The sequence below is a fragment of the Artibeus jamaicensis genome, unplaced genomic scaffold (assembly GCF_021234435.1).
Source record: "Artibeus jamaicensis isolate MK-2021 breed Jamaican fruit bat unplaced genomic scaffold, CSHL_Jam_final contig_3126, whole genome shotgun sequence".
Lineage (NCBI taxonomy): Eukaryota > Metazoa > Chordata > Mammalia > Chiroptera > Phyllostomidae > Artibeus > Artibeus jamaicensis.
The window spans coordinates 18400170-18416281 of NW_026521723.1; the positions used below are offsets into that span (position 1 = coordinate 18400170).

Genomic DNA, 16112 nt, shown 5'->3' on the forward strand with positions numbered 1-16112 from the left:
GTGGGGAGCCTGGCTGATAGCACTATCCACGAGGAGAGCAAAAAAGGCAGTCCTGCTAGGCCAGGAGCTTGGGTACAGTTCTGCTTGAGTCAAGATTCCAAACAAAGAGCCCTGGCAGCTATAAAGTCAGTACTGTCACCCTACATGGGCAGGGAAGCTAATTCAGTCACACCTACTGCTGGGTGTAGTACCCAGTCCTGATCGTCTAGGAAGACGAAGACAGTCCAGAGAACCCAGGCAGCCACAGAACCCACACATAGGCTACCCTATAGAAGTCCCATTCAACTGTTCCCAGCCAGCAGCATCCCTCCCCCCTTCAACTTCGAAGCACGGGCAGTCGCCTCTCTGCAAAATAGACCCTGACAGCAAACCCTACAGTCCCAAGGACATTACCAGCTGACACATCCAGAACACCAAGCTGAGCTGACTGGTGAAGAACTACCTCTACCAAAGTGAACCTGTAAAGTCTAGAAAAGGGAACTGCTTACTCACATGCACAGAAACCAACATACAGAATCAATAATCACAAAGAAATCAGGTAAACATGACACTATCAAAGGAAACTAATAAAGCTCCAATAACTGACCCTAAAGAAACAAACAGCTGGTAAAGAATTCAGAATAATCTTCTTTAAGAAGTATAGTAAACTACAAGAACACAAACATACAACTAAACAAAATGAGAAGAACAAAATGAGAAGTTCAACAAAGAAATACAAATATCAAAACAACAGAAATCCTAGAGCTTACAAATTCAATGACTGCACTGAAGAACTCAACAGAAAGCTTCAACAACAGACTCAACCATGCAAAAGAAAAAATCAGTTACCTAGGAGACAGGACATTTGAAATTATCCAGTTAGAGGATCAAAAAGAAAAAACTTAAAAAGTGTGAAGAAAGCCAATGGGACTTAAGGGATACAATAAAAAGAAATAACATTCCCATTATGGGAATCTCTAAAGAAGAGGAGAAATGAACAGAAAGTCATAATATATTTAAAGCAATAATGGACTTCCGGGTGAGATAGAGGCGTAGGTGGAAACATTGTGCCTCCTTGCACAACCAGTTTAAAGACAACAAAGTTTTAGTAACAAAACCACGACCAAAACACAGAAAATTGAACTGTATGGAAGTCCAACAACAATAAACCATTCAGCCAGACCGGTAAGAGGGCAGAGTCAGTGGCTGGCGGAGAGGGGTCATGCAGAAAAAGTGGCCAGACCAACCCAGGCACGCAGGCGGCGGTTGGCAGATCCCAGGCATGGGGTGGCAACAAGCGAACCTAGTGGGGGCACAAGGTGGCTGGCTGACCATGGTCACACATTCGTGCACAATAAACCAGACGAAGGAGCTAGCAGTGAGACAGACCATGCAAACCAGGGCCCCAGCATTGGGAATTAAAGCCTAAAAGCACCAATTGGAAAAACTTTCCAGGTCAAGGTGCCGGGAGAAGCTCCCAGGCTCACAGAAAGTTTGTTGGAGAAACCCACAGGGTCCTGGAGGGTGCACAGGCCCACACACCCAGGAGTCAGCACCAGGGGGCCCAGTTTGCTTGTGGGAAGCAGCAGAGGGGACCGAAATCCGAGAGAGCAGACCAAACACCATTGCCCCTCTCTGACCCCGCCCCCACATACAGCATCACAACCCAGCTACTGGGTCACCCCACCCTGGTGAACACCTGAGGCTCTGCACCTCATACATAACAGGCATGACCAGACAAAACATTGTGGCTCAAATGGAAGAACAAATCAAAGCCCCAAAGCCAATACTTCTAAGTGTCCAAGAGATAGCTAACCTATCAGATGCACAGTTCAAAACACTGGTGATCAGGAAGCTCACAGAACTGGTTGATTTTAGTCACAAATGAGAGGAACATATGAAGGCTAAACTAAGGGAAATGAAGGGAAATGCACAGGGAACCAATAGTAATGGAAAGGAAACTGGGACTCAAATCAATGGAGTGGACTAGAAGAAAGAAAGAAACAACCAAACAGAAAAGAATGAAGAAACAAGAACTCAAAAAAAAATGAGGAGAGGCTTAGGAACCTCCAGGACATCTTTAAACGTTCCAACATCCAAATTATAGGGGTACCAGAAGGGGAAGAGGAAGAGTGACAAGTGGAAAACTTATTTGAACAAATAATAAAGGAGAATTTCCCCAATATGGCAAAGGAAATAGACTTCCAGGAAATCCAGGAAGCTCAGAGAGTCCCAAAGAAATTGGACCCAAGAAGGAACACATCAAGGAACATCATAATTACATTAGCCAAGATTAAAATGAAGGAGAGAATCCTAGAAGCAGCAAGAGATAAGGGGACTGTCACCTACAAAGGAGTCCCCATCAGACTGTCAGCAGATTTCTCAAAAGAGACCTTACAGGCAAGAAGGGGCTGGAAAGAAGTATTCCAAGTCATGAAATCCAAAGACCTACAACCAAGATTGCTCTATCCAGCAAAACTTTCATTTAGAATGGAAGGACAGATAAAGTGCTTCTCAGATAAGGTCAAATTCAAGGAGTTCATCATCACGAAGCCCTTATTATATGAAATGTTCAAGGGACTTATCTAAGAAAAAGAAGTTAAAAAAAACATGAACAGTGAAAGGACAGCAAACTCACAGTTATTAAGAACCACACCTAAAACAAAAGCAAACTAAAAGGACAGCTAGATCAGGAGTGGAAACATAGAAATGAAGATCTCAAGGAGGGTTAGCAACAGGGGAGTGGGAGGAGGAGAAGGTACAGAAAATAAGTAGCACAGACAGTAGATAGAAAATAGATGGGGGGGGCAAGAATAGTATGGGAAATACAGAATCTAAAGAACTTGAGACACATGGTCATAAACTAAAGGGGGGTAATGGTGGGGATGGGGGGAGGGGAATAAAGGGGGGAATAGAACAACTATAATGGCATAATCAATAAAAATAAATAATTTAAAAAAACTATGAACAGTAAAATGACAATAAACTCACAACTATCAACAGCTGAACCTAAAAAAAAAAACAAACAAAAATTTTTAAAAACCTAAGCAAACAACTAGAACAGGAACAGAATCACTGAAATGGAGATCACGAGGAGGGTTATCAGTGGGGAGGGAGAGCAGAAGAATGGGGAAAAAAGTACAGAGAATAAGTAGCATAAATGGTAGGTAGAAAATAGACAGGGGGAGGTTAAGAATAGTATAGGAAATGTAGAAGCCAAGGAACTTACATGTATGACCCATGGACATGAATTAAAGGGGTGGGGGGAATGCAGGGGGGAAGGGTTGTGCAGGGTGGAGGCAATAAAGGGGGAGAAATGGGACAACTATAATAGCATAATCAATAAAATATATTTTTTAAAAGAATGGTTCTTTAAAAAATAAACACAATTCACAAATCTTTAGCTACACTAACCAATGAAACTAGACTATACAAATCAACAAAATTGTAAATGAAAGAAATCAAATAGGATGGACACTCCCAAACTCATTTTATGAGTCCAGCATTACCCTGCTAAAGCCAGTAAAGAGCACTACAAGAAAAAATTACAGGCCAGTGCAAAAATTTTCAATACATACAAGCAAGCTGAATTCAGCTGCACATTAAAAGGATCATTCATTCACCACAATCAAGAGAGATTTTTATCCCTAGGATGCCAGAATGATTCAATATAATCAACCAATGTGATACATCACATTAATAGAATGAAAGATTTAAAAACCATATCATCTGAATAGATGCAGAAAAAAACATTTGACAAAATTCAACATCTGTTCATGATAAATTCTCTTAAGAAATTAGGTGTAGAAAGAACGTACCTCAGCATAATCCACACCATATATTACAAGTCCACATATAATATCACACTCAATGGTGAGAAGTTGAAAGCTTCTTCTCCAAGATCAGGAACAAGAGAAGAGTGCCCACTCTCACCACTCCTACTCCACATAGTACGAGGATTCCTAGCCAGATTAGTCAGGCAATACAAAAAAATAAAAGGCATCCAAATTAGAAAGGAAGAAATAAAATTGTCTCTATTTGCAGATGACATGATTTTATGTTTAGAAAAATCTGCTAAAAATTGTTAGAACTAATCCACAAATTCAGTGAAGTTGCAAGATACAAAATTAACATGTAAGAATCAGTAGCATTTCTATATACATACCAACGATGACCAGTCTGAAAAATAAATAAAATGATCCCATATCCAATAGCATCAAAGACAAAATAAAACCTTAGAAATAAATTTAAGCAAGGAGGGAAAGATCTCTATGCTGAAAACTATGAAACACTGGACAAAGAACACACACACAAAAATGGAAAGGCCTCCTGTGTTCATGGAGTGGAAAAATTAACACTGTTAAAATGTCCTACCTGGAGCCATCTGTAGGTTCAATGCAATCCTCATCAAGAATCCAATGGCATTTTTTCAGAAGTAGAAAAACAACCCTACAATTTGTATGGAACCACAAAAAAACCCAAAATAGCCAAAGCAATACTGAGAAAGAAGAACAAAGCAAGAGGCATTATACTTTTTGACTTCAAGCTATCTTATAAAGCTATAGTAATCAAAACAGCATGACAGTGGCATAAAAACAGATCTATAGACCAATGAAACAGAATCCAGAGCCCAGAAATAAACCTACACATCAATAGTTCATTAATATTTGACAAGAGTGCCAAGAAAACTCAGTGGAGAAAAGACAATCTCTTTAATAAATCGTACTGGGAAAGTTGGATATTCAAATGCAACAGAATGAAACTAGACCGCTATCTTACACCAGTCACAAAAACTAGTCCAAAATGGGTTAAAGACTTAAATGTAAGGCCTAAATCAATAACACTCTTAGAAAAAACCTAGGGAATAAGCTCCTGGACATGGGTCTTGGTCAGGATGTGTGGGTGTGACGCCTGAAGCACAAGCAGCAAAACCGAAAATAAACAAGTGAGGCTCCATGAAACTAAAACACTTTTGCACAGAAAAATAAACAATCAACAAAATGAAAAGATAGCCTATGAAATGGGAAAAAATGTTGGCAAATCTTATATCTGATAAAGGGTAAATATCCAAAATATATAAGGAACTTATACAACTCAATAGCCATCCCTCAGAACAATCAAATTTTTTAAATGGGCATAAGATCTGGAAAGAAATGTTTCCAAAGAAGACATACAACTGGCCAATGGGTACGCAAATCATTAGGGAAATGCAAATCAAAATCACAGTGAGATATCACCTTAGACCTGTTAGAATGGCTATTGTTAAAGACAAAAAAATAACGAGTGTTGGCTAGGATGTAGAAAAAGTGAATCCTTGGGCACAGTTGGTGGAAATGTAAATTAGTGCAGCCACTATAAAAAACAGTATGGAGATTCCTCAAAAAATTAAAAATAGAACTGCCGTATGGTCCAGCAATTCCATTTCTGGGTAAATATCCAAAGTAAAGAAAAACACTCCTCCATGACATAACTGCATCCCCACGTTCCCAGCAGCATTATTTACAATAACCAAGACAGGTAAACAGCTTAAGTGTCCATCAATGGAAAAATGCATAAGGAAGCTTTGGAATATTTACAGCCATAAAAATGGAGCAAGTCCTGACACTTGCTACAACATGAATGGATCTTTAGGGAATTATGTTAAGTGAAATAAAGAAAGACAAATATGGTCTTACTTAAATGTACAATCTTAAAAAAATAACTCACAGAAAAATAGATCAGCCCTGACTGGTGCAGCTCAATGGATTGAGTGCCAGCCTGTGAACCAAAAGGTTGCAGATTCTGTTCCCAGTCAGGCACATGCCTGGGTTGCAGGCCAGGTCCCCAGCTGGTTCTGTGTGAGAGGCAACTGATTCATGTATCTCTCTTACATAGATGTTTCTCTCTGTCTCTTGCTCCCTCCCTTCCCCTTTCCTCTAAAAATAAATAAAATCTTTAAAAAACAAAGTAGATCAGCCCTGGCCAGTGTAACTCAGTGGACTGAGCGCAGGCTGCAAACCAAAGGGTCACTGGTTCGATTCCCAGTCAGGGCACATGCCTGGGTTGTGGGCCAGGTCCTCAGTGGGAGCCACAATATTTCTGTAGCTGATATTTCTTTCCCTTGCTTTCCCCCTCCCTTCCCCTCTCTCTAAAATTAAATAAATAAAACCTTAAAAAATAGATCAGATTTGTGTTACCAGGGGCAGGGGTGTAGGAGTGGAGGGTGGGAGAATTGAAGAAAGGTTGTCAAAAGGTACAAAGGTCCTGTATAAGAAAAAATAAGTACTAGGGATGTAAAGTACATGATGACACCAGTAAACACTGGACTGTATATTCAGAAGTTGCTAAAATAGTAAACCCTGGAAGTTACCATCACACAGAAAAAGTTTCCCCTTCTTTTTAATACCTATGAGATGGTGAATGTTAACTTACTGTGGCAATCGCTTCACAATATATGTAAGCCATTATGCTGTACAACTTAAACTTACACAGTGTTGTATGTCCATTACATCTCAATAAAACTTAAAAATAACACAGATTACCATTCTGGAGGTCGGAAGTTCGATATGGTCTTCATTGGGCTAAAATGGAGGATTGGGGAGATCCAGGTCCACTCCATTGCCTTTTCCAGCTTCTGGAGGCTGCCTGCATTCCTTGGCTCAGGGTCCCTTCTTCCATCCTCGGAGTTAGCGCAGCCTCTTCAAATCTCAGTCTGACTCTTTGTAGTCACATCTCCTCCTCTGACTCTGTCTGCCTTCCTTCTGCAAGGTCCCTTGTATGTACGTTGGAACCACCCAGGTAATCTCGCCATCTCAAGATCTCTAAATAAATTATATCAGCACTGTCATTTTGTCATGTAATATAACACGTTCACAGGTTTTAGGAGTTAGATTACTGACATTTGGAGAGGAGGGTGTTATTCTTTCTACCACAATGCGCATACTTCCCTCTTACCACTGTCATCTTCTGCCCACCACCCTCCCCCATAAAATATGTCTGAGTATCGTGCACACTAATATCCAGTTATGACAGTGTATCACACTTGTTTACAAAGCAACTGTCTTTTTAAAAATTTCTGACTAATATGCATAAAAGAACAATCTTTTGATAACTGATTGAGTATAATTAACAATTCTTATGTGCACAGAGTTAAGCAAACTACGAAATAAGTAAATATGGGACACAGGTGTCTGATACTCTTAGACCAAACATGATTTACAAAACTGAACTGCTGATGGAAGGTTTCTCATAAATACATTTTATTTTGACAGTTAAAAGGTCACGTATACAGGGATTATTGAAGTACAATCTTTTGTGGGTGGGTATTCTCACCATGCCACAAACATAGAGGCATGGAGGGACCGATAAGAGGGTGTTTCCTTCTCTGGAAGTATTATATTAAACTGCAGTATAAACACCTGATCTTACAGAACAGGATCCCTCTTCAAGAGGTGTAGCCTATTTTATAATACCTAAGTATTGTAAATACATTCATTGCATGAACTGGGGAGAAAGGAAGCATAAACAACACTGCATGAAAATCCATTCCTTGACTACATCCATATCAAGACTTACCACTTCACAGTATTCATAATTTATTAGCCAAAGCTATTTAAGAATACTACGTCAGTAGTCTTAAGTTGATATTGGTGAAAACTCACACACGAGGCCTAACCCTGGTGAGGTATATGAAATGAAATCCTTATCCGTCAGTGGCTCCTGTTGGACCCTGGAAGGGGCTGAAAATGCCTCCGAGGCAACTGTTCCCTTTTTCGAGTGCTCGGTCCAGACAGGTGAGGACCCAGCGTGCTAAGTGCATATTTCAAGGATGCATGCTGAACCTGTTTAGAGCCACAGTGAGCTATGAAAGGCTTCCATAAATACTCTTTGAGAGGGAATATAATAATTAAGCTTGGTATTTTACCTCAAAAAAGATTTTTTACACTATAGAGAATAAACTCATATATATACATTTTGAAACTCCTACTATAAATTACAATCCTAGGTCTGTTAAGACCTGATGGTTTCTGCCTTCGTGAAGTAGGCGAAAGGGTAATCTCTATTCTTCCCATGTAATTGCACCCACACAAGGCTTTTAGGCCTTAATCGACTGTATAATTTACACATCGAAGTCCTTCAGTGCTCCCCAGCTGCCACCTATTTTCACTTTCACTTTCAGTTTCACAGAAAGTTTTATGGCATTTTCCATTTCATTCTTGACAATCTGAGCAACCTAAGGGGAGAAGAAAGAAGTTAACAAACTCTGCCCAGTGAAAGAAGGCTCCCCATCCCACATACGGAGGTGGCAGGCCAGACTAGAGCTCTTCACCTGGTGCTTAAAAGTTGACATCCGTGAAGAGCCAGGCACCCCAGGTCTGCACTGACCAGCAGGAGCTCTGCCAGTTTCAGCTAGAATGCTCAGAGCTTTGAAACCCTCAGGACAAGACTCCAAATTCGCATCTAACTTCTCCCAGATGAAAAACATGCCTGCACCAGGAATTTCTTTAACAACAGTATGACACTGAGCTCTCTCAGTTCTTTCTATACCCTTAAGGACTCAACATTTATGTATCTTAGCCTGACCTGCAAAGTGTCTTCACTTTCCATAGAATGGATGCAAACACTGTAAAAATACCTGAACAACATCCTCTTCCGCCACTTCATATAAGAGTTCATCATGGAGCTGAAGAATGAAGAAGCCACCTCTGACAGGGCCGAAGACCTCTGGCAGTCCTCTCTTTGGTGACAACCCTCCTGCCCAGTGGAAAAAGCAGCACACCTAAACATGTCACTCTGCTGTAGGAGAATGTTGTGTTTTGGGTTCTGGGGTCTTTTTTTAGAGATCTTAAGAAACTCTGGGAAATTTTAATTAAGAGATTAAAATACAGCAGATTTGGAACTATCAGAAAATAACTACTTGCTGTCTGCTACTTAGCCTACTTATTAGGTAGACTAAATCTCCATCAGCTTCCTCCCAGAAAGGAGGAGTCTAACGAAGACACCAATAAATGAAGTGTGAAGAAATCTGCTCCAAACTCTATAACTTATTCTCATAAACAACCAACATCTTCTCTTTCGTGGAGTCCCACTGTTCTAAGTAAAAGCCCCCAGATAGTATGGGGCCTGATTCCTGCTCCAGCAAAGGGAACTGTATTGTCATTAGGCAATGTTTTATAAGGGGACACTGCCTGGTGACATTTCATGGCCAGAAGTGTCACTATGGTAGAACTGGTGCTTCCCCAATTAGCATACTCTAGACATGGACCTAACCTCAGATCAGAGTGTGGACTTCAGAGCGTGTGAGTTTCCTGACATTATACATAAGAGTCTGTGTCTGCATTTTTCTATGGACATGATCTATAGCTTTCAATAGATTCTCAGAAACCCGTGACTCCACAAATGGTTATAAATCACTGTACTAGACTTAGTTACTATTTCCTAACTAGCTGGGCCTGGTGATACAGTCTATGTCCCTCTGATCACTAAATAAGTTTCAACATTAAGACCTTTAGAATAAATGCCTTTAATTATTTGACCATATCTCACACGAGTGCTTCCTTTCTGCCATCCAGATTTCCTACTTATCCACTGGACGGCAAATATACTCCCATCTCCTTCAGTACTCTCAGCGTTCTTTAGCTGTCGCTATCTGCAGCCCCAGTTTGCTCCGAGGTGGCTGTCGCAGGGTAAGAGGACAAATGCAGATGAGGTCGTGGCACAGCTGGGCTGCAAAGGCTGTGCAACTGTTGGCCAGTTTGGCTGACATGTGATCTGCCCCACTGGACCCCCCTATCTCACAGCATCAGCTGTCCAGATGCTCTAGCTTTTCTGCTTTCTGATCACTGTGCCTCTGTCCTCTTCATTGCCCTTGAATACTTGGCTCCTGACCCAGAATGCCACGATCTTCCGGTTCCCTGTGCAGTCTGCTGCCCCCGGCTCAGCTCCCTTTGATCGCATGGACCTACTGCGGCTACCTTTAACCTGTCATGTCACCATGAAGTCATTCTCAGGGACATATCTACATTGTCTCCCACTCATTCTAAAGGTTGTTACTGTCTACACCCTCATTTTGACACTGCATTACTCTGCTGTGAAGAGTTATGCAAATATTCAGTCAGGTATCATATCTTCCCTTCCTTGGTGGATCTTAAATTTAAACATAGCCTGATAATTTTTACCTCTAATCCCTTCAGAGCACACAGTAGTACTATTCCCCAAATGAGCTTGATCACTGCACATTCTCTCTCTCTCTCTCTCTCTCTCTCTCTCTATATATATATATATATATATATATATATATATTGTGTGTGTGTGTGTGTGTGTATGTGTGTGTGCATACTTACTCCCACATAACAGTATGTCAAATGATCAGCCTTAGACTCTGGGGGGGGGGCATTGAAGACAATAAAACTAACAATACCTATTTGGAGAGCAATAGGTTTTTATATCTATGTATTTTTGTATATAAGTGAACATCTTTTTATGTAACTGGCTGCATTATTCTCTTTAATATATTTGTATGTCTCTTCTAGAAATAGCAAATTCTATCCTTAACAGCTGACCTCTACCTTTTCTACACCCTCTCAGGCAGTTTATTCTTCCCCTTTATGCCTGAGACTTCTTAACCTTTTCCCAGGGAAATTTCAAACACAGCTGCAGTCATGGTTTGACAATCTCAGTGTCTGTGCAATGGTATTTAAAGTGGAGTACAGACATGGGAGAAAGAGATAAGAAAAAGTTCTACGTACTTGTTAAAACAAGAAATAATCTATCCAAGCAACAAGAGGAGGACTTTCAGAGAAAATATTTTAAGAATAAGAACAAGAAAAGGTGACAATATTGACAAAGAAATGTATGTGATAAGGAAGTCAACTTGTTTAATCCAGACTTTGGAGAATATGAAATGCCATGAATAGGAAAAATCAAACATGTTCTTATGTTCCGAGGACCACAGGGGTCCCTAAAGTCCTTTCAAAGAACATGCAAAGTCAAATCATTTTCTTAACAATATGCAGAGATTGTTTTCCTTTTTCGGTCTCATTTGCCAATAAGTATACAGGAAGGTGATCGACTATCCTGGTTTTTGCACTGCAAGTACCACATCCTGAGGAACCCACCAATCTCCCACAAACTAGGGCATTTATCACTCTAGACTATACATTTAGGGTTTTTCAGAGGTTACAGGACATGTAACATTGCAACACACTGAATGTAGAAATAGGAGAGAGAATCCAACTGTCTTCTCAGAAGCTAAACATTAAAGAGATTAGCAAAAAGGTAAACTAAAGACAATCATTACCAAATTTCTTTTGTTCTAAAAAAATGTAGTTATTAATATTTTAGCCCTGAATGGTGTGGCTCAGTTGGTTAGGCATCACCCCGCAAAGCAAAACGTCACCGGTTCAATGCCTGGTCAGGGCACATGCCTGGGTTGTGGGTTCAACCCCATGAGAGACCAACCAAATGATGTTTCTCTCTCACATCGATGTTTCTCTCCCTCTCTTTCTTCTCCCCTTTCCCTCCCTCTAAAAATAAATAAATAAAATATTTAAATAAATAATAGTTATTTTAATAAAATATGTTACTTACGTTAACATATGTTGAGTTTATTACTTTTAAAATGTTAATAAATGTTTTTAAATGTTTTAAATTCCATATTTTTTAAACTTTAATATGGTAAATATTGGTAGATAGATTCCACAGAAACAAAAACTTTTTGGCATCTTGCCCTGGCTGGTGTAGCTCAGTGCCTTGAGCTTGGACCTGTGAACCAGAGGATCGTAGTTCGATTCCCAGTCAGGGCACATGCCTGGGTTGCAGGCCAGTTCCCAGCAGGGGATGCCCAAGAGACAACCATACATTGATGTTTCTCTCCCTTTCTCCTTCTGTTCCCCTCTAAACAAAGATAAATAAATAAAATTTAAAAACAAATTAAAAAAAACTTTTTGGCATCTCAATATTTCTGAATGTAAAGACAAATTGAGACCAAAATGTTACAGAATTGCTGAGAATATATAAAATACATCCCCTTTTCATTCCTGATGCAATTAATCTCATCATGCTATAGCAGGGTCTCATCTATGAACAAACCTGTTCTGTCACTTTGAAGCACACTTTCCCGATGACCGTGGGATTTGAAGGTTGAGGGGAAGGTCTCTAACTGCTTCTGAATGTTAACTGTGGCTATTTTGACAATATCAGCTGCCGAACCTTGGACTGTTGTATTGATAGCCTGACGCTCAGCCTATGAAAAACAATAACAATAACAGGTGTTCCATCAGAAATACAACATGGTTTCATACCCACTATCCAACCAGAAATCTGGACCGAGATGTGACCCAGGATATCGACCGTTAAGCAGCATTATTAGAAGAACAAGTAGAATAATCCAGGCCCTGAGATTCTGGGTTATCATTCACATGATAAATAGAAATTGCTTCAGTTTACAAATATTCAACACTCAGTTAGGAACCAAAACCTGTATCACACTTAAGATATATTTAATATAGCTCAAAATTATTTTATTTTATAAACATATATCATCACTCTAAACGTTTATTTTACATTTATTTTATAAACGTAAACTTCACTCTAAAGCAGGGGTGTCAAACTCATTTTCACTGGGGGCCACATCAGCCTTGCAGTTGCCTTCAAAGGGCCAAATGTAACTTTAGGACTAAAAATGTAACTACCCCTTAACTAGGAGCAAGGACCTTGGCACGGCTGCCTGGTAGAAACAAGGTGCCAGGCCAGATAAAATAAGGTAGAAGGCTGGATTCAGTCCCTGGGCCTTGCGTTTGCCACCTGGGCTCTAAAGAATCTATTCCTCAAAGTATAGCTATTAATCCTAAATAGATGTAATTAGACTCTTTGTGATATGTGTTGAAATGTTACAAGTACATCTTCCACATGAGTGGCCTCTTAGTCCCACTGTTGAGTTTGCCCTCGGCAGGTCTGGGGCTCTCAGGTATGAATCAGACCTTTGCAGGGCTGCCAGCGCTGATCACTAGCTGCTGCTGAAAATGCAGATCCTAGCTCCCTAGGTATTAGGTTGGCACTTCCCTAAAACGAATGTTGCCATGAGCTTCTTGGCCAGTAACCCCAACCACTAAAAGTGATTATCCTGGGCGAGTAGGGGTGGGGTCTGGGTGAATATGCAAGGGGCAACCTGTCCGTGAATATTGTTCCTGGCACCCCAAAAGTTCTCAGAAAGGAACTATGTAACTGGAGAGGTGTTCTCTGGTTCCCTGCTTCCTGAGTGGACCTAACTCCTAGAATACCTGCTAAAGAGATAGAGTTTTTTAAACAGCTGCTTTACATTTTATTTTCACTAGAAAGAAAACCATAGATTAGAATATTTAATATTGTTAAACTGTTCATACCACCCAAAGCAATTTACAGATTCAATATTTTGTAAACCCAATGGCATGTTTTAAAGATATATAAAATATCATTATCAATTATATGATATGATATATAATATCATTTATATAATATCTCAACAGACTTCAAGGAGCCGAAAGAATCTTCCAAAATAGCAAGGTTATTGGCTTACATTTCATGATTTCAAAACACATTACAAAGCTAAAGTTAAAAAAGAGTGGCACTGACATAAAGACAGACATACAGACCAATGGACCAGAATAAAGACAGCATAAATAAACCCTTGTGTTTATGGTCAAATGATCTCCAATAAGAGTACCAAGACCAATCAATGGAGAAAAGATAAACTTTCACAAAAGGTGTTGAGAAAACAGGATATTCACATGTAAAAGAACTTTACACCACATGCAAAATTAATTCAAAATGGATTAAAGATTTAAATGGAAGACCCAAAACTGTAACACTCGTGTGAGATAACACAGAGGAAAAGCTTCCTGACATTAGGTCTGCCATTAAATCTTTGGACATGATCCCAAAAGCTCAGGGAACAGAGCAAAATAGGAAACGAGACTACATCAAGCTTAAAAAATTAACAGTCATCGAAAGAGATGAGTGAGTTAAAAGAAAACCCATACAATGACAAAAAGTATTTGCAAGTCACGAATATCAGTTAAAGGGCAAATAAACATCTCAGATATATAAAGAAACTCTAAAATTTAAAACAAAAAAAGCCCAAATTAGTTGATTAAATAATGATCAAACACTTGAACACACATATCTCTAAATAAAACATAAAAATGGACAATAAGATAATGAAAAGATACCCAACATCAGTAATCATTAGAGAAATCAAATCAAAACAACAATGGAGTATCACCTCACACTTATTAGGATGATCAGTATTTGGAACACAGAAAGTAACCGATGTTGGAATGAGGTGAAAAAATTAGAATCCAAACCCACTGTTGGTGGAAATGCAAAATAGTACAGCTACTGTAAAGAACAGTTTGGAGGTTCCTCTAAAAATAAGAAATAAATCTATTATGTAGTTGAACAATCTCACTTCTTTTTTATATTCAAAAGAATAAAAAGCAGGGTTTTGAAGTAATCTTTGCACATTCATTTTCATTGCAGCATTATTCACAATAGCCAAAAGGTGGAAGCAAGCCAATTGTCCACAGGCAGATTAACAGAAGAAAATATGGTATATACATATATAATGGAATATAAGCTTCAGATTTTAACCCCTAATTTTTCCTTTAAAATCTTCATTTAATTGTATTTAAAAACACATAACATTACACTTACCACCTTAACCAACAGCCTGTGTACACTTTAAGTGGAATATATATTCTCATTGTTGTAAAACAGATCTCTAGAACTTTTTCATCACTAAAACTAAAAATCTATACCCATTAAGAAAAAACACCCCATTTCCTTCTCCCTCAGGTACTCCACAATAACCAATCTTCTTTATATACACAAATTCAAATACTTGAGATACTTTATGTAAGTGAAACATATCATTTCTGTCTTCTTCTGACTAGTTCATTTCACTTAGCATAATATTAGAATTCCCTAATTTTCTAAGGCTGAGATAGATTTTTTAATCTACTTTTTTTTGTATCAAATCCTGATGAATCCCCTGTAAACTTACTTGGTTGTCACTTTTACAGAGTGACTGAATTTCAGAGTCCTCCTGACTCCTCCCCTGGTTGAAACTTTGTGTAGTGTGTTGAATTATTATTACTTGGGGCCTTTCTCTGTGAAGCTACACAGCCCCACCCACCGTCATGTAATTTGAAGTGTTTTTCACTCTAAAAGGATGGCTTTGTCTTGTGTTGGCCAATGAACTGTGAGTAAAACTGACATATAGCACATATTGCAGTTTTAGAAACTATCCAACATTATCACAAAAAAGGGCCCACCCCACGTAGGGACTCTTCCTTTGCTCTGGATTCCAGAGAGAAGAAAATATGGAGCAGAGTGACAATCAACTGAGAGCCAAGGTATAGCATGATTTAAAAACGGAGCTGTTTTATTGTATAAGTCACTGAAGTTTTGGAGTAGTTTTTACTGACATATGCAAGCAAAAATGAGTAAAATGTATACTACGCTCTAATGATATTGTACTTCTCTGATTCTCATCCAAAATAAGCAAACATGGCAGGCAGTCTTAGCAGTGTGTCCCACAATCTAAGTTTCTCCATGACCAGAGCTTTTTCACATACAAAGAAAATATAGGTTTCTGCTAACGGGAGATTAGGTCATTAGAACCAACACTCCAACTGATAACATGAAAAAGCTGGAATTCTTTTTTTTTTTTGCAGGTGATGCTGCGTAGATAGAACATCTAAAGGTATCTACAGCTAAATTATTAGAATATGTAATATTTGCAAGGCTTCTAGGCAAAAGAACAACAATAAAAACAATTACATGTTCATGTGTGGGAAGCCAAGGGTTAGAAAATATGAAAAAGAATAAAAAATACCATTTTCAACAGCATCAAAAGTTTTCAAATACCTTGCTATATATCTAATGACAAACATCTAATAAGATACAATCCCTCTGCCAAGCTACACAATGTTCTTGAGAAAATTGAACAAGACCTAAAGATCTAAATAAATGGACAAATAGATCATGTTCCTGGATTAAAAACTCAAATGTTAAATGTGTCCATTTATCCCATCTTAATCTATGAACTCGAGGCAATAATTTAAAAAATCCCAACATGATTTTGTCTTTGTGTGGAAATTTACAAGCTGCTTCTA

At 38.9% G+C, this 16112-nt stretch overlaps 1 protein-coding gene across 6 annotated transcripts in view; it reads right to left on the bottom strand.

Annotated features, from left to right (window-relative positions):
* Window positions 1–6446: 6446 nt before the first annotated feature.
* POLQ (DNA polymerase theta) overlaps window positions 6447–16112 on the bottom strand; it is a 146007-nt gene continuing 136341 nt past the window's right edge. For 5 of the 6 annotated variants that reach the window (XM_053663118.1, XM_053663115.1, XM_053663117.1 and 2 more), the window contains 3 exons: window positions 12049–12202; window positions 8594–8712; window positions 7196–8191 (listed from right to left, as the gene is read on the bottom strand). In XM_053663118.1, the coding sequence (XP_053519093.1) occupies window positions 8078–8191; window positions 8594–8712; window positions 12049–12202 (387 nt within the window). In that variant the 3' untranslated portion in view covers window positions 7196–8077. Of the gene's footprint in view, window positions 6780–7195; window positions 8192–8593; window positions 8713–12048; window positions 12203–16112 lie in introns of those variants that run through there. The other variant, XM_053663116.1, reaches the window with a different exon arrangement.